The 22,466-nt window shown below is 37.9% G+C and overlaps 5 protein-coding genes across 6 annotated transcripts in view; all 5 read right to left on the bottom strand.

The window, feature by feature from the left end:
* The window catches only part of LOC117904168 (LEAF RUST 10 DISEASE-RESISTANCE LOCUS RECEPTOR-LIKE PROTEIN KINASE-like 1.2), an 11,990-nt gene extending 135 nt beyond the window's left edge, over positions 1 to 11,855 (bottom strand). Inside the window, exons 1-4 of the mRNA XM_034816681.1 lie at positions 10,815 to 11,855; positions 1,311 to 1,343; positions 928 to 1,185; positions 7 to 839 (exon numbers count right to left, since the gene is read on the bottom strand). Coding sequence (XP_034672572.1) covers positions 7 to 839; positions 928 to 1,185; positions 1,311 to 1,343; positions 10,815 to 11,559 — 1,869 coding nt within the window. The 5' untranslated portion in view covers positions 11,560 to 11,855. The remainder of the gene's footprint in view (positions 1 to 6; positions 840 to 927; positions 1,186 to 1,310; positions 1,344 to 10,814) is intronic.
* On the bottom strand, positions 1,593 to 4,810 carry LOC117904337 (LEAF RUST 10 DISEASE-RESISTANCE LOCUS RECEPTOR-LIKE PROTEIN KINASE-like 1.2). The gene has a single exon (XM_034816899.1). It carries the CDS (start codon positions 3,292 to 3,294, stop codon positions 2,515 to 2,517), a length of 780 nt encoding a protein of 259 aa, XP_034672790.1. The 5' UTR covers positions 3,295 to 4,810; the 3' UTR covers positions 1,593 to 2,514.
* On the bottom strand, positions 4,835 to 7,618 carry LOC117904336 (LEAF RUST 10 DISEASE-RESISTANCE LOCUS RECEPTOR-LIKE PROTEIN KINASE-like 2.7). The gene has a single exon (XM_034816898.1). The coding sequence runs from the start codon at positions 7,155 to 7,157 to the stop codon at positions 6,213 to 6,215; it is 945 nt and encodes a 314-aa protein (XP_034672789.1). The 5' UTR covers positions 7,158 to 7,618; the 3' UTR covers positions 4,835 to 6,212.
* On the bottom strand, positions 7,034 to 10,807 carry LOC117904335 (LEAF RUST 10 DISEASE-RESISTANCE LOCUS RECEPTOR-LIKE PROTEIN KINASE-like 2.1). Of its 2 annotated transcripts, none has more exons than XM_034816897.1 (2): positions 8,977 to 10,807; positions 7,034 to 7,723 (listed from the first exon to the last, which is right to left on the bottom strand). In XM_034816897.1, the coding sequence occupies exons 1-2, from the start codon at positions 9,839 to 9,841 to the stop codon at positions 7,479 to 7,481; spliced, it is 1,110 nt and encodes a 369-aa protein (XP_034672788.1). In that variant the 5' UTR covers positions 9,842 to 10,807; the 3' UTR covers positions 7,034 to 7,478. The 2 variants fall into 2 exon arrangements, with proteins under 2 accessions (XP_034672788.1, XP_034672787.1); XM_034816896.1 differs by lacking the exon at positions 7,034 to 7,723 and adding an exon at positions 7,731 to 8,856 and having other exon boundaries at positions 8,920 to 10,807.
* An 8,254-nt stretch (positions 11,856 to 20,109) lies between the features above and the next one.
* LOC117904167 (LEAF RUST 10 DISEASE-RESISTANCE LOCUS RECEPTOR-LIKE PROTEIN KINASE-like 1.2) lies at positions 20,110 to 21,816 on the bottom strand. Its single transcript, XM_034816680.1, has 2 exons — positions 21,057 to 21,816; positions 20,110 to 20,162 (listed from the first exon to the last, which is right to left on the bottom strand). Exons 1-2 carry the CDS (start codon positions 21,808 to 21,810, stop codon positions 20,110 to 20,112), a joined length of 807 nt encoding a protein of 268 aa, XP_034672571.1. The 5' UTR covers positions 21,811 to 21,816.
* Positions 21,817 to 22,466: the final 650 nt, after the last annotated feature.

The raw sequence follows: 22,466 nt of genomic DNA, 5'->3' as shown, positions 1-22,466 counted from the left end.
CCCAACACTGTCTGCTGGAATCTCCACCTCCTCTGTCTTTACTATATTGCAACCCTCACTCTCAATGCCCATTAGAACCTCAAGCACTTCATCCATAGCAGGTCTCATTTCCTTCTCATTTTGCAAACACTGAAATGCCAACTCTGCCACTGCCATTATCATCCTCCTTATGTTCTGGTCTGAATCAAACCCAAGGGAACAGTCAACAAGTTCATGCAATGCATGGTTTTGGATCTTGTTGATAGCCATGTTAGACAAGTTAATCTCATGCCGGTGCCTAGTGATATCAACAGCAGGCATTGATGATATAAGCTCAATCAGGACCACCCCAAAGCTATAGACGTCACTCTTGCTTGTAAGCTGGTAGCATTGGTGATAATCGGGATCAACATATCCAGGAGTTCCTTGTGGAGCAGTTGAAACATGGGTAACATCTGTTGGGAAGAGACGGGACAGCCCAAAATCTGCAACTTTCACAGAGAAGTTGTTGTCAAGGAGAATATTGTTGGTTTTGACATCACGGTGGATGATATCAGAAGCATGGAGATATTTCAATGCACTTGCAGTCTCTATGGCAATTTTCATTCGAGTTGGCCATGTGAGTGATCCAGGTTTAGCTTGTTCACCGTGAAGATGATCAGCAACAGTACCGTTAGGAACGTATTCATATACAAGGAGGAGCTCTCTGCTGTGGCGAGAGGTGCACCCATATAGGGAGACTAGGTTTCGGTGGCGCAAAAGTTGGAGGATCTCAACTTCATTCATGAACTGCTCAACCCTCTTGTAATTGTTTTCATATAAGCGCTTCACAGCAACAACACGACCATCACGGAGTTTGCCTGATAAGATCATACAAGAACACAGGAATATTCCATTAAATGGTGCAAAATAGGCAAATTCCAACTACAAGAGAGTAACTCCTCTTACCATGATATACGGTGCCAAAACCTCCATCTCCTAGTTCTTTGCTGGAATCAAAATTGTTAGTGGCTTCTTCAAGTTCTTCGTAAGTGAATATATGGACACCGTGTAAGCTGCCCTGGCTCTCAAAATTTGTCTTCGAAGAGGGATCAGAAGAGATAATTCGAGGGAGAAAAGGTGGAGGATAGCGCTTCTTGTAGCGGCGTAGATACATGAGGAAAAAAATGCTTGAAATAAGGAGAGTACCTAATCCAGCACAAACACCTGGAGCGGGGAAATAAACAGGGAGGCATAGAAGCAGTGTGAGGATTGGACCCGGAAGAAATCTCGCTGTATCTGGTCAAGTAATTAAGTTGACAAAAGAAATTTTCAATTTGGGGGCATATTACCTATAATAACCTTCTTGAGATGTTTTGGTTCCTCTGTGATAGCAATAACGAAATACAAAAGAAGTGTTAGTTTAAACATTGATAACTAATCACATACCAATATACGCATTAATGACAAGCTTTATGAACATTGTATCCTCATACACAACCGATAGGACCTGCAGTTCCAAATTTTCTATATGTTTCACTTTCACATTTTCATGTTCTTGGTATTCCACTTATCCATTAAAGGGTTTAGGAAGGGGGGAAAAAGCTGAGCTATGTTGATTGAAGACAAGATCGTAGGAGAATGAAACAGAGCCATAAAATCATCATATTTATGATTTTGATTACGGATGTTTGGGGTAGCCATGTTAGGGTTCTCGCCCATACTAAAACCTGAAAGGATGCTGTGGTGATTGGTCCACACGATGTATCCAGGACTTTACATGAAGAGATGTTAATTAGCATTGAGGGTGTTTCTCTAAGAGGAAGAAAGTGGGGGTGCCTAGAGTCTAGAAACATTTACAGAGGATAGAAAAGCTGGAACAGTAGCAATTTTCAACATCCAATTGGCATGATCTGTGGTTCCATTTTGCCTCATAGCTTGACTGTTGAATCAATACATGTGCCAAGGCGAAAACATTCATGCAAATTTATATTAAATTAACTTGCCCTTAAAAGAAAAAAATGCAGCAGAAAAATATCTAATCGTCCATGAAAAGGAGTCCACAGAGAACTAAATATGTTTCTTCTTGTGATGGTAAGGCCTAAGGTTTACCAGAACTCCTTTCAAGCTTATATAATCATTAACTGTCTTAGAAGTTCCTCCTAAAGCACACATTTGACTTGGGTGAAAGCAAATAGGCTTATCTATTGCTGATCCTAATCATGTCATCTCCAAGACCAGACTAAAAAGAAAAAAGGAGAAAAAAAACACAAAAACAAAAACATGACCTTTGATTAACTGGATTGTCTCCTAATGGTAGCAGAAAGGATGTGAATGAAACCTTGGATATAACCAAAACCTAAACATGTTGAGAAAGCAGCAACTTTTCCTTGCTCTCTCAGCAATCATTGTACAAAATGGCCTAAAAGAAATCAAAGAAAAACCAACACAAAACTGCAAAGAACATCTTGCTTTCTAGGGGTTTTAAATAATTTAGGACCAGAATTCAAATCATCTAACAATGAAACAATTAAATGATGATTGAAACAGATAGTATCAGATAGAATTACCATCATGGCAAGTTCTGAGATGTGGGCGATCCTGGCAAAAACAGAAGAATTCATTGTTTTCAAATCCACAACGCCCACCACTTCTCTCACAAGAGCTACAATTATTTGCAGTCCAACTCAAAACAAACCCCTCCCTCAAAATCTCTGTGAAATTCCAGTTTAACAAATTTCCAAAACCCTCTTCACCATCAATATCGACAGGCACATTAACCATAGATTGGCATGACTCTGTAGAAAAATTCATGTACTCCAAAGCTTCCTCATGAAAGCTAGCAAAGGAGTGAAGAGTAGCATTGCTCATGCAATCAATTGGAATTGTTAAGGTCTCAACAGGAACAGAAGTGCAGTTGTAGAACACCAAGAGATCATAATGAGAAGGACTGTAATTGAATGGAGTCCTATCAAGACTAAAGTTATGCAGAGGAGTTGGGCATGAATCACCATCATAGACAGCAGAATTAGACATGAGAAACGAGTGGTTGGTGTAAAAGATCTCTCTAATGACATAATAATCATCAGAAATAGTGAGCACTGGTTTTTCATCATTGCAAGTGATTGAGAAATTTGGGAAACCACAATAGGATTCTTGTTCTTTAGGAATCCAAAAGGGGTAGCTTACATTTGGACCTGTCCCACAATTGTGAGGCTTGCAGGCCTCAAACTTTGGATCAGCAGATAGGGTTTCAATAACAAAGCTGGTGAAGATGATAATGACTACAATTATACAGAAGGTACTTTTCCATATGAAGATGTTCTGGGCATCCATTTGAAGAGGAATGGAGAGAGAGAACAGAGGAAAACAGAGAAGATGAAGAAAAGTGGGGAGTTGGAGGGGAGCATTTGAAGACAATTTCAATGGAGTTGGCTTGGCTTCTTGTATCTTTGTCTTTTAAGTCATTAGTCTTACCCCTGTTTTGTTTTGGCTTATAATTGTTGTTTGAAAAGGCTTGCTTGGCGTGGGGAACCCAACTTGTGCTTCAAGTAAATATCAACTTTGATTCTCCCCTCCCTTAGGGTTGAAAAATTCATGAACACATAAAATATAACCTTTAAATTAAAAAAAAAAAAAGTAAATAAATAAATAACAATGATGTTGACCCATTCACTACCTAACAAAATTTCAGAAATAGAACTTTATAAGACCTGTAATAAATGTCAAACTTCAACCAAAAAGTTGGTAATGGGTCCTGAATCTGCAATTTGGACAACCACTAGTTTTTTTGGCACAGGAACTCAGCAAACTCATAACTACAAATGAAGACACCATCACCGCCAAGTAAAAATGACATCATAAGGTAGATAACAACTAAAGTAGACAAAAGTATGACAATTTGGAGAACGTATCTGCTAGATGAAAGACTAGTATACCCATGGTGTATCCCCTGGAAAGCATACTATGAAGGGACATCTTTGGAATGTAAAATTGAGTGATGACGGCATGATTAAGTGGATGACCTTCTGAGTGGGGGTGGTTGGTTGGAAGAAAGTGTGGAAAGACAGAACTTTTTCCCCTCTTTCCACATGCCAGGAAAGTAAACCAAAAGAAAATTGCATTGATGACTCCAAGCCGACGGAGACACACACAAGGGACTCAAAATTTTATGACCACAGTGACCAAAACACCCTTCATCAAACCATACATGACAAAACAAGGTTCATTCTCGAATCCATCTCTCAGAAAACAAGTTAGATATGGGGTTATTCTTAATTCTTAGTTAACGACAGCTAGACAAGAATATATGGTTGGTGTATGAAGCGATAATTGGGAAACCTTGACCATGAATGACCGGATTATTGCACCAATTAAGGAGTCAAAGCTGTGTATCACAAGATGAGAATGATTTTTGAATGCCGATGTTCGTTATATGTCTACTAATAGAGGTTATAAAGTTTGAGGTTTTATTCAAGCAAGTTCACATGATGAAGTTGCTTAAGTTGAAATTCACCTAAATACAAGCAAGCCCTTGACATCATTGAGCCAATTGAGTTGACTCCTTCTAACCAGACCATTTCTACAAATCATAGAGAGTACATAGCAATAGGGAGGAAACCTCTATCAATCACAGTTTTGGGTTGGCCTACCCTTGGCCTACCCTTGGCCCAAGATGAAGTTGGAGTGAGCTTGAAGCACAAGCTTTTAGCCCAAGTTGTTCTGGGTGAAGTATAGGAACAGTTCAAATCCATGAGGAGGCTGATCAATTTGATTAAAAGGAAAGTTATTTGACAATACAAAAAAAATCATATAAAGAATTACATGAAAAATATAAATAAACAGTATGCATGATAAATAATTAGCTAAATAATACTAATAGATTGGATTCATGCACTCCAAAACCCGATGCAAGATTGACCTATTCGCAATCATGTCCAGCTTGGACCTGGATCTAACTTGAAACCATGATGCTGTATATATCAGAAATGGATATTATTATATTTTGTGATGTAAATCATTTTTTAACTTGAACTTATCTAGATTCACGAAATCTCAACTCAATTCATTTACTTTGGCCCAGTTGACAAGTCTGCAGAGAAAATTGACAGTTCTACCAATAAAATACAGTCAAGGAAAAGCTCTGGAGGCCTTATTTTAAATAGGGTAGTCATATCTGGAAAACATGGTGTTTGGTTTCGAGGAAAATGTTGGGAAGTAATCATACCTCACCAAAGCACAAAGAGAACAGAAAAAGTATAATTATGCTTAGGACATGCCTAGGAAACTCATGTTACCTTGGGCCATTTAAGGGGTATTCAAGTTGAAGGTTCCTCTTCTAGTTTGGGTGGTGACATGGTCAATGTCAACCATGGAACCACCAGCTTGACAGGCACCCCTTCTGGGGCCTACCTTGGAGTCAAAAGTCAAGCAGATATGAGCATCATGACCATTCATCAAGTTTGACTTTATCATTACAGTCAAAGAAAGGATGTACATGGGGACCATTTAATGTGGATGAAAAAACCTTCTGACTGAAAAAATAAATTTCAAGCCAAGAAGCAGAAACATCCCAGAAATTAGCCTAAAGGACCTGAGTACGAATTTAAGGGTAGATCAGCCTGCCTCAGCAGGCCTTAGCTTATAAAGGCTCCTAAATTTCAAAGTTTGAGACATCTACACCTTTATTAATAAGCCTGCCTACTGGCTCCATAGCAAATTCTAGATTTATTCATTGAATTCATACAACAGTAGAAGGTTTATTAGCCACAGGTTCACTATTGACCTTGTCAAGACTTCATCAAACCGCCACATTGCCAAAGAAATTCTAGAGCTAGACTTATCGAACCCAAAAAGTTGTTCAATGATCAGATGTGTTTCCCGGATGTACTGCTCTTTGTTTTTTTTGTTCCCAGGGTGAATAGAGAGGTTTCATAATGGAAAAGTAGGAAGCCTATGGCACGGAAAAATCTTCATTCCAATAATATAAGAAGATCTGATAAGATAAAATTGTCTCCAGCTAGCTAGACAGGTTAATCAAGGGGGAGATTTTAAATTTGGATGCATAATCCAGTGAGATTCAATAGTGGTCCATCCAAAATTGAGATGGGTGATTCCTGAGATAACATTTGAATTGGAATTTGTACCAATACTTCATGACCACTGAAAATTAGAACAAGGAACAGGGCCAACGGATCTGACCCTCCCAAAACCCACGAGCAACGAGGTTAGCTTTTGATAGACCAAAAGTCATGTTACGCAATTATCAATTCTGCCATAAGCCCATGAACCCTAGCAAGCCTCACAGTTTGATGGATGCAGAGCAATCTGATGGGAAACATACCTGATTTTTGACACGAGTATGGATAAGATTTATCACGGCAAAGGCAGCTAAATTGAGACGTGCTGGATGATCCGCATATTCCACCGGACGTATTACACTGCACACACAACCCTCTGACTACGCTATAATCCACATCAAACCCCATATTCAAAGCCTTTTCCAGTCTCTCTCCGTTACTAAATTCGCCCCCTGTCCTATCGGCATTGAGTTCATCAATAGCGGCTCCTAGAACGGGAAGCGTGACGTTGATTTTGCAAGTCCTTAGGATTGCAAGGTACTGATCAAGCCCCAGAAACGCTTCATCCGCGTAGAAAGCAGTGGTATCATTTATATCTTCAACTGAGCATGTAAAATTATTACTAATATTCCAGGTAGCCGGGAGTTGGGACAACACCTCATCGGGGCAACCGTAAAATAAGGTGAGGTTTCGATCGGTACCAGCATAATCAAACAACGTGTAATTGAGAGTCGTGGATTGGAATTCTTTAGGACAAGTTTGATCCCAGAAATCCGTTCGGGCTATTCTCATAGCATAAGTGGAATTACTGATATTGAGTACTCGGAATTCCAAAGAACCAATATCTATAAGAGGGTAATCATCATTCTGGCACTTGAGTTCGAACCCTTGTTGCCCACAGAATTGGGGTCGACCATCTCCCCAGAAAGGATACCCTATGCCTTTCATGTCTCCGCACTCGTACAGACGACTTGTGCACTCCTCATATTGTTGGTTATCAACGCAGAAGCACATAGGAATGGCGATGAAGATGAAGAAGAAGGTGGTGATGGGGGAGTGTCGGATGAATGATTGAAAAAGCTTGGAACCCATTTGGCCGAACTCATGGAGAAAAAGCATCGCAATGGAATTAAAGATTGAGCATAGTATTCAAATCAAAGATATAGAAGATTTTTGGTATGTTCGTTCAATGTAAAACAGATCAAATTCGCATTGTTGACAAAGAAATTTGGCCGGTCTTGAATTTTATAACAGTGGGATTTGATTAATGGCTGTCGAGTCTTGACTCCTGACTTGGAGTCATTTTCTCGCATGAGAAACTTGGGTTCGACGCAGCAACAGCGAAGGCGTGCCTGAGGCGTAGCACACTGACCGCACCTGAATTTACAACACTACCCCTGTAGTTTCCTTCAAATAACTTCAAATACCGCATGAGAAATATCACGTGTTGGACCTTGTAGGTGTTGGAACTTGGAGCCCGACAACTAGATTTGAAATGACACAAACGCCCCCCCGCTCAGTGGAATAGTTGTTGAAAACTAGAAATTGTGGGCGCGGGTTGACCAGCTCAAACGTCCAGGGTGTTTGGTTACGCAGAAATTGGTATTCCACTCCCAAACGCCGGGCGTATGCGTATAAAAGATAGGGACTGGTGAGCATACTATTCTTTAGAGCTAGCTTGGCAGCTGAGAAAATAAAATATGGAGGGAGCAGAGATAGGAAAGTTTAAGATATTAGAGATGGAGATGGTACTTGAATCCACGGTTTTCAACGTAGTACAACCTGGATGATTCAGTTTAGGATTTCTTAAACTACACCTCTAATGAAGAAAAGTAAATAAATGGAAAACAAAAGAGACAAGGAGGGTGACTTGTTCATAATGCATCATCTTAGACTATGAGAGACGAAAATAAAATTAATGTTCCTATCACCATCGTATGATACGATACCAAGTCCTATACTTATTAATTTACGATATCAACGACATAATAATATTCATTTAACTTCCTAAATTTAAGAATATATAAAGCCTAAATGAAATTCATCTTTTTAATTGTTTCAAAATACTTCCTAAATTGACTAAGTCAACAACTGTCTTAGAAAGAAAAGTCGATTGAAAAATTCGACTTATCTCAAAGATATTTTCGGGACCATGTGATAAGATTAATTACATGCTTGAAATAAAAAACTAAATTGACTTTGAATAGAAATACTGAGATTTGTTGGGTGCTTTATCTGTTTCTTAGTTTTACTTATATTAAGATATGCATAGTGGGTATTAAATTAAGTAATAGGAAGAATTATTTTAGATGTGGTCATTTTCATTGGGTGGTGACAAAGCTAATTACTGCCAATATTTCTCTCAAATTAAAATTGATTGACTTTATTTTTTATATTATTTCAATAATAAAAAAAAAGGAACAATTAGTATTTACAAAGAACAGGTCATAATTTAAAAAAAAATAAAAAATTATGTCAACCTAAATAATCTTCCAAAACAATAGGGGAAAATTGGTCAATCATTGGATTGGTATGAAACATGGGGTTTATAGAAGTTTACTTGTCCATGTTTAGACAATATTTTTTCAATAATAAATATATAATTAAAATTACCCTATCTAGTTAAGATAATCAAAATAGAAGGCCCCACCCATTTGATGAAGTGTCAGAAAGTGAGGTGAAAAGTATAAATGACAGACATGAATGGCAGATGGGTCCTTGATAAAGGAAAGTGAAAGAAAGAAGTAATGATGCATTAAGGCGTACTTGAGAAAAGGGTTGCGGAATTGAACTATGTGCATCCAAATAATTGAATAGATGATTGAGTAGAAGAAAACATGAATTAGGTGTATTGCGGCAGATGTTTTGATGTAATAGTAGAAGAAGCAACAAAGGAAAAAACTAAGATAGAAATCATCGATAGAAGAAGGATACATACTTGATGAACGTGAACAGCTTTCTGGATAAGGCTGGTCACGACAAAAACAAGAAGGTGTGTTCCTATTCAGGTCATACCCACACCTACCGCCAGACTCCATGCACCCTTCGCACTGTGTCTCGTTTGCTGTCCATTTGACCTCGAACCCTTTGCTTAAAGCCTCTCCCACATCTAATGAACCTTTTGCAAGACCCTCAGCAGCACTTGCGAGAACAGGAAGAAGAACACTATACCCACATCTGCTTCTATATCTACTTGCCAAAGATGTATTTGCCACAAAGTAACTGTGGATTTGCGTCTTGTTTAGTACCACACAAGGATACTCATAAGATGATAAACCTTCGATCGGAGGACAATTGTGCAAGAAAGTGATAAATTCAACATCGGAAGAATAGCTGAAGGAAGTTGAATTTCTGCTTGCGTTGAAGACCGGACAAAAAAAATTCCCCGTCGAGGGCTCATGGATTCTGGCAATCTTCAGGGTTTGAGTCCTATCATCCATGTCGATGACATGAAAAGGTTCAAACCAGATCCACATGGTGGCCTCGTCTTTGTGACAGTTCAGACCGAACCAGGGATAACCACAATACCAAGGTTGGGAGCCCTTTACCCAGAAAGGGTAGTGAATTTTTCCCAGTCTACCACATTCTGCTGAAGAATTGCAGGTTGCATAGCGAAAATCGATTCCGCAGACATATATTGGGAAGGCATGGGAGAGGATGGAGATGAAGAGGGAGATGACAAGGGAAGAAGGGAAGAAATCTTTGAGATGCATGGAAGTGAAGTGGTAGAAAAAAATGAGAAAGAGTGATGAGTGGATGGATATATTAGGCCATGGAAGGATAAAACTAAATAAAAACTCCATTCACTCAATGCCCCCAACCATCCATTCATCATTGACTTGGTAAATGGCCCATACTACACGTTTCAGGAAAAATAAATGAGAACACTAGACACATAATATGTGTGTATTGACTTAGAAGACTCGTGGAGAGTACTCTCTCAAAAAATCATCAATCATATTCAACACTTACAACTTTTGTTAAAATACTTTTACATGTGGAAGAAGATTATTATTTCATACATTTTTAATTCTTAAAAATCCTTTAATTAATTGAAGAAATTTGGGGCGTTATCATACTCGCAGAGCCTCTAAGAAAGGGACTGCTATGCAGGACATGTCATTTTATCATGTCATGGAGGAAAAACAGGTGTCAGATGAGATTCGATTGGCTGCTTTTCACTCCAATGGACCAATTGACAGTGAAACAACTTCTCTTGAAAAGAAGTTGTACGTGTATATTAAAATCTCGTACATTTATTAAAATCTAGTACATTTATTTGTGTAGAAATTTTGTCATTTAATTTACTAAAAAGTCACTCTAATACTCTAGGTTAGTTTTCTACCCATTGGTAAGGCATTATAAATTTTTATTAGAGGGGAAATCATGAGATTTACGAGAAGACTGGTGACTGAAATGGAAAAAAAAAAAAATCAACACAAAGACTTTATTCAGCTCAATACCCTCCGGAACTTATTCCTTGACTAGGCAAATAACCCACACTACACGTTTCATGAAAGACAAATCAAAACACTAGTCATACTTTGTTACCTAAAGAAATGAAATGAAATAAAATAAACAACTTTCTAATCCTAATTAGAGTAGCTGGGACAAGGGCTGTTGAATGTGACGGGGATTCCAAACTTTCCTAGAGCAAAAAGTAAAAGGGGGAAGAAAAAGAGAAGGAACCAAGAAGAGAAAATGAAACAACATCGATTGCTGCAGATATGTTGATCAAAGACTGAAAAAGCATGGAAAGAGAAGAGGGGTACATACTTGAACGTAGATTTGGACATTTGTTTCGGTAAGGGTTATCAGGACAAAAACAGCAAGGTTGGTCCAAGGTGCTGTTATATCCACACCTACCCCCAGACCCAACGCATTCATCGCATTCTGTCTTGTTTACCGTCCAGTTCACCTTAAACACGGAACTCAATATCTCTTTCACACCGTCTGCTGACTTTGGCACGACCACTGGAACTGAAGCACTGAACTTGCATTCCGATGCGAATTCACTTGCCGCTGACGTATTTGTAACCAAGTAAGCGTGGCTTGGAAAGCTATTGATCACGCAGGAAAAGTTGTAAGATCCTGGGTGTGGATCAGTGGAGGAACAATCGTAAAATACGGTGGCGATTTCAACGTCGGAAGTATAGCTGAAGAGAGTTGAATCCATGGTTATGTCGAATTCAGGACAAAAGAATTCATAGAAGGTCGCCATCTTTAGGATTTGGGTGTCATAATCGATGTCCATGACAAGATAGTCCCGGTGCATGATCTGTATGGTGGGAAAATCACCACGCAGGCAATCCAGCTTGAACCTGGGATGGCCACAGTAATCAGGCTGGGCGCCGTTTACCCAGAAAGGATACTCGATTTTGCCCAATCCACCGCATTCCACCGGAGAATTGCAGTTTGAATAGTGAAATTCGTCACTGCATACAAAGTTTGGAAATTGGTGGGAGAGGAGAAAGATGATGGCAGGGATGACCAAGGAAGAAGGGGGCAAATTGGGATGCATTTTGAGAAGATAACGGGAATGGATTGGTGGAGGAGTGAGAAATATGATGATACAGATGAGGGATATATCAGAAAATTCATTGATTGATTCAATTGACTTTGTAAATGTATAAACCCATAAGTCTACTCAAGTTTAACGAGTGATGACGCTTTGCTAAGAGTGTATGGTAAAATATAGACTTAAAATCCCGAAGGGCCAAACTTAGAGACACCACAACCATAATTAGTTCTATATGATTATTACTAACAATTAGATAGTCAACTCATTGGCTGAGTGATTTGTGAGAGTGGAATTGGTTTGAAAGGAAGGCATAGACCAAACAATTACACAAACATTCTAATTTATAATCTATGTTAACATAAACAAATAGGTAGATGATGACACTAAGTTCCAACACAAATGAATATTCAATAATACCTATTATATCAATATTATTTTAGTGTAAAAGAAAAACAAATACTTCAATAGCAATTAGTAAATTTCTTTTCATTCTAAATTTTATGATTTAGAATGTGTTTGATAATGATTTTAGGAAGTATTTTTAATCTTTTTTATGTTTGAAAGATAAAAACCTTTAAATATTAAAAAATTAAAAACACTTTTTAAAATTATTATTAAATACACTTTTATTTGATCATAGAAATTATTTTTAAACTTTTTTTTTTAGAAAAAAAACATTTATTTAATAATTGTTTAATAGGGACCGATTAAATCTATTTGTGTACGGAACAATACTATAGTGGGAAGATAGAGAGAGGAAATTCTACCTTTTTAGATGTGGAAGACAGAAAAGGAGAAAGGAGAAACATAATGAACACTCATTCCACTAAAACGTATGGTTCAAAATTATTGATGTAAATTAGAGATGAATGATTGTTGATGGATGTGGGTGGCATAAAGATGGAAGATGTGTCAGGGTAAAGCAATTGGTAGAAAAGAATCTAATTAAAGTATTGGAGATAAAAGGTTACAAAAGTTAAGTGATTTGGACGCCCGTGGGTACGTGTTCAAATAATTCAGGGCATTCCAACTCTCCTAGCTCAAAAAAGTATAAGGTGATGCAGAAAAAGGAAAAGGAAAAGAAAAAACGAAAATATTCGGAAGATTCATCCTACCAAAGACCCATGAATCAGCTAATAGCCCAATTATGCCTGTCCGTATTTTTGAATCCAACAGAAGAACCAACACAGAGAACAGAGACTTGATATAAAAACGATGGGAATAGAAGAGGAGAAGAGGGATACATACCTGCTGAACATTTATTTGGATAAGGTTTGTCGCGACAAAAGCAGCATGATTTGTTCGACGTAGTGTCGTATCCACACGTTCCCCCAGAGCGAACGCATTCTTTGCATATTGCGTTGTCTGCTGTCCATTGAACCTCAAATCCTTCTCTCAGAACCTCCTCCACATCATATGATGAACCCTTCAGCAGCTCTTCTAACTCCGGCACAAGAACTGGAAAATTATGAATAATATCACCAGATTTGCATCTGCTTCGAAGTTCCTTTGCCACAGATAAGTTTGTTGCTAGGTAAGCCTCGTGAAGACGGTTATTCATCGTGCAAGAGAAGTTGTAAGATTCAAGATGATCACCAACGGAGGAACAATCGTAAGTCAGAGTGAAAGCCACCGTTTTAACATTGGAAGTATAGTTGAAGAGAGTTAAATCCATGAGCGGCGATTGAGGACAAACAATATGCCCCATGGGTAATACATCCGTAGAAACAATCTTTAGGATTTGAGAGTCATGATCGATATGGAGGACTTTATATTTTTGGGACATCATCTCTATGCTGGCATATTCGCCTCCCTCACAGTCGAGCTTGAACAAAGGATGACCACAATACTCAGGTTGATGACCATATACCCAGAAAGGGTACTCAATTTTGCCCAATTCATACCCGCACTCAAACTCAAACGGAGAAGTGCAGTTTGAATAGTGAAAATCGTCAAGGCATAGGGAGCATGGGAAGTGATGGGAGAGGAGGAAGAGGATGAGGGAGAAGAGAAGGGAAGATTGGGAAAAATTGGGATGCATTGGGAGGAAGGATGAAGTTGAACCGGTGGGAAAACCACACATACCATGAGCAAATCAATGAATGAGAGGGGATATATAGACACAAAGAAAAAAAAATTGAAAGTGAAATGCGGCCCCATATTCTTCTTTCATTCAAATTTCCGTTACTCTATAGAATATATGCATTGAGTCATTGACTGGGTAAACAAATACCCTGTAAGTCTACACGTTTAATCGATGATTACACTTTCCTTATGGACGACTTGACTTAAACAAAGACTTTTCATTCCCTCTCCAATCACTGTTGCTTATCCAAACTTTCTACCACCTTTCTTAACCTACTCTCTCAAATGGTTGAGGTTTAGTATTTAAGAATCTCAGCATTCACACTCTTCACTCCGCGGAAAATTACAAAACGCATGAATAAAAAAAAATGCAAACATGATAAACTTGGAGAGTAATATTGTAAAATATATAAATGTAAAATTCCTAAGGGGCTAAACTTCAAAAATACCACAACCCTAATCAGTGATATACAATCAGGTAGTCCAACTATTTGGGTGTGTTTTCAGAGTGATGCTACTAGTTTGCAAGGAAGACATGGACTGAAGAATTAGGCATTGAATACTTATAACATATGATATAATCATATAGTATGACGGTGACGCTGCAGTACAGCTACATTTATATTAATGGGACAACCAAAACCATCTATATTATATCAAAATTATTTTAGTTGAAAAGAAAGAAATGAATACCAGTCCAAATCCCAAAAAGGTAAGGGAAAGGAAAAAGGAAAAAGAAAAGCAACCAAAGATTTGTTCATTTCTCAAAAAAGACAATGAAAAAATAGATAAAAATTTGAGAGAAATAAAATAAAATGGAGCCTTAACCTAATAAAATTTCAACAAAGGCCAATTATATGGATGTAAAGAGGATAAAATGCATAAAACCAAAACCTGGTCTAAATTTCAAATGCTATGAAAAAGGATTCTTAAGTTTATACCTAAAATCAACTCAAATATCTGAACTTGAACCAGTCGTCCCCAAATTCTGACTACCCAATCACATTCCAACACACTAAGAAGGAAGAAACTGACATAGAAATCATGGGAAGAAGGAGGATACATACTTGAATCTTGATCTGGACAGCTTGTTGAGTAAGGTTTGTCCCGGCAATAACAAATAAGCATATTCAAGTTCCAATCATATCCACATCCACCTCCAGATTCAACACATTCTCCGCATTCTTCTTCCTCCTCTACTTCCCATTCAACCTCAAACCCTTCTCTTAAAAGTCCATCCACACCTAATGAATGATTCAGAAGGGCTTGAGCAGCAGTTCCCAAAACAGGGATGACAACTCTCTCCCCACATTTGCTTCCAAGCTCATTTGCCAGAGATGTGTTTACAACAAAGTAGGATGGGCGTTGAAGATCATCCATCTCACAGGTGAACCCATAAGATCCGGGATGATCTTCATACTGCCAACAATCGAATAAGAAGGTGGCGTTCTCAACCTTTGAAGTGTAGCTCATGAGAGATGGGTCAATGGTTCCGTTGGGATGAGGACAAGCCCCTTTCGACCCATTATTGATTGTACCAATCTTTAGGACTTGGGCGTTGTAATCGATGTCGATGACGCGGTAATGATCCCAATGGTGGCCTCGCCATTCCGGCAATGCAGGCTGATCCCCGGACGCCCACCGTGACGGGGCTGGTGGCCATCTAGCCAGAGAGGGTACTCGATTTTGCCCAGTCCACCGCCTTGGAACGAAGGGTTGCAGTTTGAGAATTGAACATCGTCGGTGGACACAGATTTTGGGAAGTGATGGGAGAGGAAGAAGATGAAAACCGAGAAGAGAAGAGGTGGGGGAAAATTGAGATGCATCTGGAGAGGGTGATGGAAGTGGTTTGGTGAGGAAGATGCTCTAGAATTAAAATTAATGCACCCAAATGAATTAGAAGTGAGTTATCATAGAATCGCCTTTGATGGAAACCATAGGCAGAACAACAACAACAAATTGAAACTTTACAATCTGGATTCTAGCATTTAATCAAAACCTCCAATGGTGACACATATATAGAAAATACGAGCTTGGATGAGCTTTTTTTTCTCTAATTTATAGAGTGTGCATCCATGGGCTGATTGTTTCTCGATAAGAAAGGAAAGAGGGAGAAAAAGAAGAGTGATAGAATGTCCAAAGTTGGAAACAGGGTGAAATTTTCATTGTACCTTTGATGCCCAAAAGAACTTCAAATATGACTATTAGCTTTATATTGTAGTATAAGATTTATAGACTTCTATTTGTGTTTATTATGTTAAGAGTTAATTTCTTATTACTAGAAGTAGAAACTCATCTAAATAAAAGCACACTAACTAAAAAGAATAATCAAATTAGATCACCCTAATCATCTAACTAAATCTAAGAAAATGTTACCACGATTGCAACCAATGATGAGCAAATGAGGATGGATTTACTATTGTGGCATAAGGGTGGAAGATGGTTCCCCGAAGAAATTGAAGTGGTGGGAAATCATAATGGGTGTAATCTACGTAAAGTAGTTAGTTGAGATGGGGGTTCTTGAATTTAATTTTAATTGGATAAAATAATGAAATAGATTATTAGGAATACTCCATTTCTCCTAGCTCAAAAGAAAAATAAAAACACCGGAACAAGAATCTTCCCGCCAAAAGCACATGAATCAGGCAACAGTCAAAGAATTATACAAGTAGAAATCATGAGATGAAGAGGAGCACATACTTGATTCAGCAAAATTTGAAGCAGGTGGAAGCTCCGGTGGATTTGGACAACTGGTAGGGTAAGCTTGGCCACGGAACTCACCACAAAGACAAAAATGCTTCCGTAAAGTCGAGTTATATCTACAAATACCACCAGACTCAACACATGCTATGCATTGTGTTTCGTCTATAATCCACTCAACCTCAAACCCTTGACCCAAAACCTCGTTTGTAAATAAAGAATGATTCGTAAGGGGTTGAGCAGCAGTCAGAAGAACTGGAACAACTACACTAAACCCACATCTGCTTGCAAGTTGATTAGCCAGATTTGTATCTGTGACAAAAGAAGCATGCTCCTGCTTTCCATATTTCACACACAAAAGATCACAAGTTTGAGGAGGTTCAGACTCAAGTTCACATTCGTAGAACAAAGTGGCATTTTGATCGTTGGAAGTATATCTGAAGAAATCGGAATCCATTGTTGCATTGGATTCAGGGCAAACAATATTCCCATCGAACAAGTCAAGGAGTCTGGCAATCTTTAGGATTTGAGTCTCATGATGGATGTCGAGGACATGATATTTCTGGGACTTGATCTCTATGGTGGGCTCACCTCTCTCGCAACGGAGTTCGAACTTGGGATGCCCACAGTAATAAGGTCGGCCATTTCCCAGAAAGGGTACCCAATATCTCGCAATCTGCCGCACTCAAATAAGGATTTGCAGTTTGAATAGGAGAAATCTTCTGCGCATGCAGATTCTGGGAAGTTAAGAGAGAGGAGGAAGATGATGACGACGACTGAGATGATGAGTGGAGATGGAAAGAAATTGATGAGATACATCCTGAGAAGCTAAGCGCATGGGAGTGGATTGAAGGAGAGTTAGGAGTGGAAATCAGAATGGAAATATAAACAACAGGATGACTTCATTCCTTCATCGGTCACTGGACCTGAATAATTGATTCATTGACTTGGTAAACGCCTACTTCTGCGGAAAAATCATGAATCACAACAGCGCACAAAACTCACGGCACTTTCATACTACTTGCTGGATGAAAAGACGTGGATGCCTTGGCCCAAACATAGTTGCTTTTCATAGAACCGCAAAATTGGAAACCTAAAAAAAGGCTTCTTCCTTTCTCACCCCCCCTCCCCCTCCCCCCCTGCCCCCCCCCCCGAAAAGACACCTTACCCCTCATTTCACAAGCACTACTTTTAAGCCTTGCAGCCTCTGTGTGTGAACAGAGAAAAACAACTTGGTGGTTCAGTGCAAGTTATATATAGTCACTCTTGAATTCTTAGAATTAATTGTTTTACCAAACAATCCTTAATTTAAAGTTTATTTAAATCCATTTGTTAGGCGCGACCATCAGATATTAAAACTTACAACATCGTACAGTAGATGATAAAAGATTCATGTCTTATTGTGTTTTGAGTCTTGACCAGTTTTGAGCTCCCTATTTTAGCAACTCAAACTTTACCAATATTAAAAAATAAATAAATAAAAAGCATGCAATCATTTTCTTTTTAATTTGTATTATTATATTTAAAATATAAATCAAAATGTATAGGTCATCAATTATGGCATTTTTTTAATAACACCTGATTATGACTTTATACATAATAAAGAAAATAATTATATTATTGTAATTATAATATTTGGAGTGATCCCAAACACAACCTCTCTTTTAATAATTTGAAGGATGGATAAGCATGGTTAAAAGATCAAAGGATTTGGGAGACATGTAAATATGTAATTGCTAACAGCCAAACACAGCCCCATTCATTGTTGATTTCACTGGATCAACTAGATGAGGCAAAAAGGTCAACTAGAAAATAGCCTATCATTGAATCATGCACCTACTACACGTAATCATGAATCGTGACCCTCCAATCAAAGATTAGTACTCACAAACATCGGATCGAGACTAGTAATTGGGATGGGAGACGAACCCAGTTGGAGGTGGGACCTATTCCCCACTCCTTCTCTATCCCAATTATATTATTATTACTATGTATATAGATATATAATTTTATATTTATCAAATTCTAAAAATAAATACATATATTAAATATATTAGTTTATATATAATTTTGTATGTAAAAATTTAAAAGCTTAATATAAAATTAAAGAATGTAAAAATTAAGAGAATACACTTTGATAAGATCCTCATAAACATAAAAAGATTGCAATCAGTTTGATAATGATCCAATGACATTGGTTTTATGACCCAAACCAAGGAATTTCTTTGAAATAATACAAAATGGATCTTATTCTATTATTGGTCAATGATTTCTTTATAAAGAATAAAGAATTGAAGTTTGAAGGACAGGAGAAGGTGCCCTCAACCTACAATAAATAGAGGATGATTTATTCAATCGCATCATTTGAGCTCTTAGAATATGATGTAGATGAGAAATTTACTCTTCTAATTTTGATTCATCGTTTTCACTTTATTTCGTTTAAAATGAAAATGAAGCATCACTTATTTTAAGATGAGAAATGGAGTATGGATGTGCCTTGGCCCGTCACATGGGGAGTACAATCTTATGGTACCTATAATAGCAATAAGAACCCTCGAGCCATCCCAATCCCTGGACCTGTTCTAATGAAATACATATAAAAGGTTTTTTTTTTTTAAAAAAAAAAAACAATTTAATATTTTAAAATCTTCCTAAAATTATTGAAATTGAATATTTGACTTGGAAAATCATTGCTGGGTATCCAAATAACTTTGAATCAGCTCATCGCTGCAGATGTTTTGATCTAATAAAAGAAGCAGTTCAGAAAGAATGGGGATAGAAATATATCTTGAGAAGAAAAGGGATGCGTACTTGACTTTGGCGAATTCAAAGCAGTTGGAGCTGGTGCAATCGGTGGCGGCGCCTTTAGAGTTGGACAGCTTGTTGAATAAGGTTTGTCAGGACAATAACAACTAGGTTGGCCCAAACTCGAATTATATCCACATCTACCTCCAGACTCAGCACAACTTTCACATTGTCCCTCTTCTGCTGTCCATTTCACCTCAAACCCTTCATTCAGAACTTGATAAAAAGCTAATGAATGATTCATAAAGCCCTGAGCAGCAGTTGCAAGGACCGGAACGACCACACCAGCCCCGCATACGCTTACGAGTTCAGTGGCCAGAGACGTATTTACCACAAAAAAAGCATGCTCTGGAGCACCGTATTTCGAACAGAAAAAGTCCGAAGTTGCGGGATGTTCAAACCCTGAGGGACACTTGTAGAACAAGGTGGCGTTCTGGGTGTTGGAAGTGTATTTGAAGAGGGTGGAATCCATGATTGTATTCTGTTCAGGACAACAAATATCTTTAAAGAAGAATTCATTGACTACTGCAATCGTCAGGATTTGAGCCTCATAATTGATGTTAATGACATCATATTTTCGGTACATTATCTCTATGGTGGCCTTAACTCCCATGCAGTCGAGCTTGAACGCCGGATGACCACAGTAATCAGGTCGGTACCCATCTACCCAGAAAGGGTACTCAATTTTGCCCACTTCATCATCACATTGGACCGGAACATTGCATTTCACATATGGAGAATCTTCACACCGGATCGATATTGGGAAGTGATGGGAGAGGAGGAAGATGAGGATTGAGGTGAAGTGGGTAGATGGGAAGAACTTGGGATGCATCTTGAGGAGATATAGCTCATGGGAAGTGAATTAATGGAGGGGAAGTAAGCAGAGATATGAGTAGAGTGATGAGAGGGATATATACAGTAAATGGAAAAATGCGTACACAGCATAATGACTGGTCCCATTCAATCCCCACTAGACGTTATGGATTGACTTGGTAAACGCCTCATAAGTCTTTCTGTGTATAAAGCAAAATGATTGAGAATGATGTTTAGGGATTGACTGAATTCTAAAATTAATATTTCCTCTTATTAGAATTTGCAGGGAAAGTTCTTAAATTCATTGCCATACGTTTTTTATAATTCAATTTTATAGAAGTCTTTACGGTAGGTAAACGTTTGAAGTCAGAAGGCAGAAACAGGAACGGATGTTGGATACTAACAAAGAATATCTTCCTCCGTTGGATACTAACAAAGAATATCTTCCTCCTCCCTCCCTCCCTCCCTCCCTCCACTATTCTTAAATGCTATTCCAATACCAATATCTTGTTTCAAAATCTTCTAGCTATGGTTCAGTCTTTGACATCGGACCATATCGAGTACGGGGTCCAATTTTATTTGAACATGTTTAAACTATTGATTGGACTCAAATATTATCATAAAGAATATAAAGAATGTTATTGAAGGTAAAAAAAAATGATATCAAATATAAAATCATGATCAAGATAATAGAGTATGGAAAATGAAAGAATATAAAAAATATTTTTTTCCTCTCACTAATGCTTATGGAATGGACTGTTGACTCAAATTTAATGACGTGAAGATAGGTATAAGGAAAAGCAAGGTTCAAAAGCTAAAAGGATTTATAAGATACCAAACAAGCAAACGCGGCATAGTGTCTATTCTCATGGTTGGGTCAGCACATCTAATGGGCCGAACCCGTGTTGATATCACCCAATCACTGGGCTCCCAAAACCATATGAAGCAAAAAGGGCCAACTACAAAATAGCCCATTACATGCGCCCACCGGACCATGCGATTGAACCAGCCACGAGTCCTCAAAACCAACGGCTACAAAATCACATCGTCGCTATCTTTAAATTTTAATTAATAAAAGGTAAAGAAGAACATACCTTTACAGTTATCCCTGCTTATGGAGCCATCCTTGCAAAAGCACAAGCCCTCCCCTTGAGCATTATTGTACCCACACAGCCCATCATGTGCCTCACACTCACCACAATCTCTAACACTTCGCCAATCAAGTATAAAGCCCTTCTTCATGGCCCCACCAAACCCACCACTCAAGTTCGCAATACTGATCTCCTCCTCCATCACCGTTGCCACCACCTTCTCCTCGCAATTTGCCAACCAATCGAAGTTGTCCGTCTCCTCCCCCACTATAAAAACATAAGACTTCCTCGGATAGGATGCTAAGCACTGTATATGTTGTAAAACGGAAGAGGTGGAAGTGCAATTAAAATAAAAAGTGAGGTTCAAATCCAAAGAAGAGTAATACAACGGAAGCGTGGCAGTGATAGTAAGGTTGTGACGCGCCCTAGGGCACGGTTGGTCCAAAATGTCAATATCCACTAGGGTAAGGGTATATTCTTTATAATTGATATTTTTGACGTAGTATGAATCACCGGGTAGACTCAGTATGGGCTCACCGGAATCGGAGCAAGTGAGACCGAAATCACGATACCCACAAAATTGGGTAGAGGTGGTGTTGTCTAGGCGCCAGAAAGGGTACCTTATCTGTACACCGTTACCACAGTCATATGTCGGACAGTATGGTGACGATAAGCTTGCGGCGGTGCCGGAGGCGGTGGGAAAGATGGAGAGAACCAGGAGGAAGAAGAGGGGGTGTGCCATGGCGGTGAAGTTCATGAAAGAAATGAATTAATTTGTGGGAGCACTACTGGCTTAATACCAAAGATTTGGTTTCCTTTGTTGTCATGAAGCATTAGTGCTTATATATTAATACTAGGAATTAGTAATGACCTTGGACCGCATGTGAGAAAGGAATCTTTATATATATATATATATATTAATTCACCAAGGTGAAAATGGTACATGGAGATGAATATTTAACTTCTATTTTCATTTCTATTTTAATAAGAATAAATTTGACGATTTCAATTCTTGGATATATTTAGGAATGTAAGATGAGAATTATTATTTATTTTTATTTCAATGTTAAAATATTTATTTTTATTTTTAAAAAAACAATTATACATATTTTAAAAAAAGAATACTCTTTTACGTGTGATTTAAAAAAACGTATTTGTTTTAAAATTTTATACCACTATTGATTGTTGTTCTTGAAAAACAATTTTTCAAAAAGGTTTAATAATTTTTTAAAATAATTTAAAATTCAAAGATATATATAATGAATATAAAAATTAATAGATATAATTAATATTTTAAATTCTTTAATAAATCTTCTCATTTCTAAGAATAATTTAAAATTCAAAAATTGATTAATTAATTATAGATTAAATAAAAAATTTTAGAGATTAAATAAAAAAATTAGAATATCATAT

This window comes from Vitis riparia, chromosome 17, assembly GCF_004353265.1.
Source record: "Vitis riparia cultivar Riparia Gloire de Montpellier isolate 1030 chromosome 17, EGFV_Vit.rip_1.0, whole genome shotgun sequence".
In the NCBI taxonomy this organism is placed as follows: domain Eukaryota; kingdom Viridiplantae; phylum Streptophyta; class Magnoliopsida; order Vitales; family Vitaceae; genus Vitis; species Vitis riparia.
Note: the sequence above shows the minus strand (reverse complement) of the source record. Positions and strands in the feature narration are given on the sequence as shown.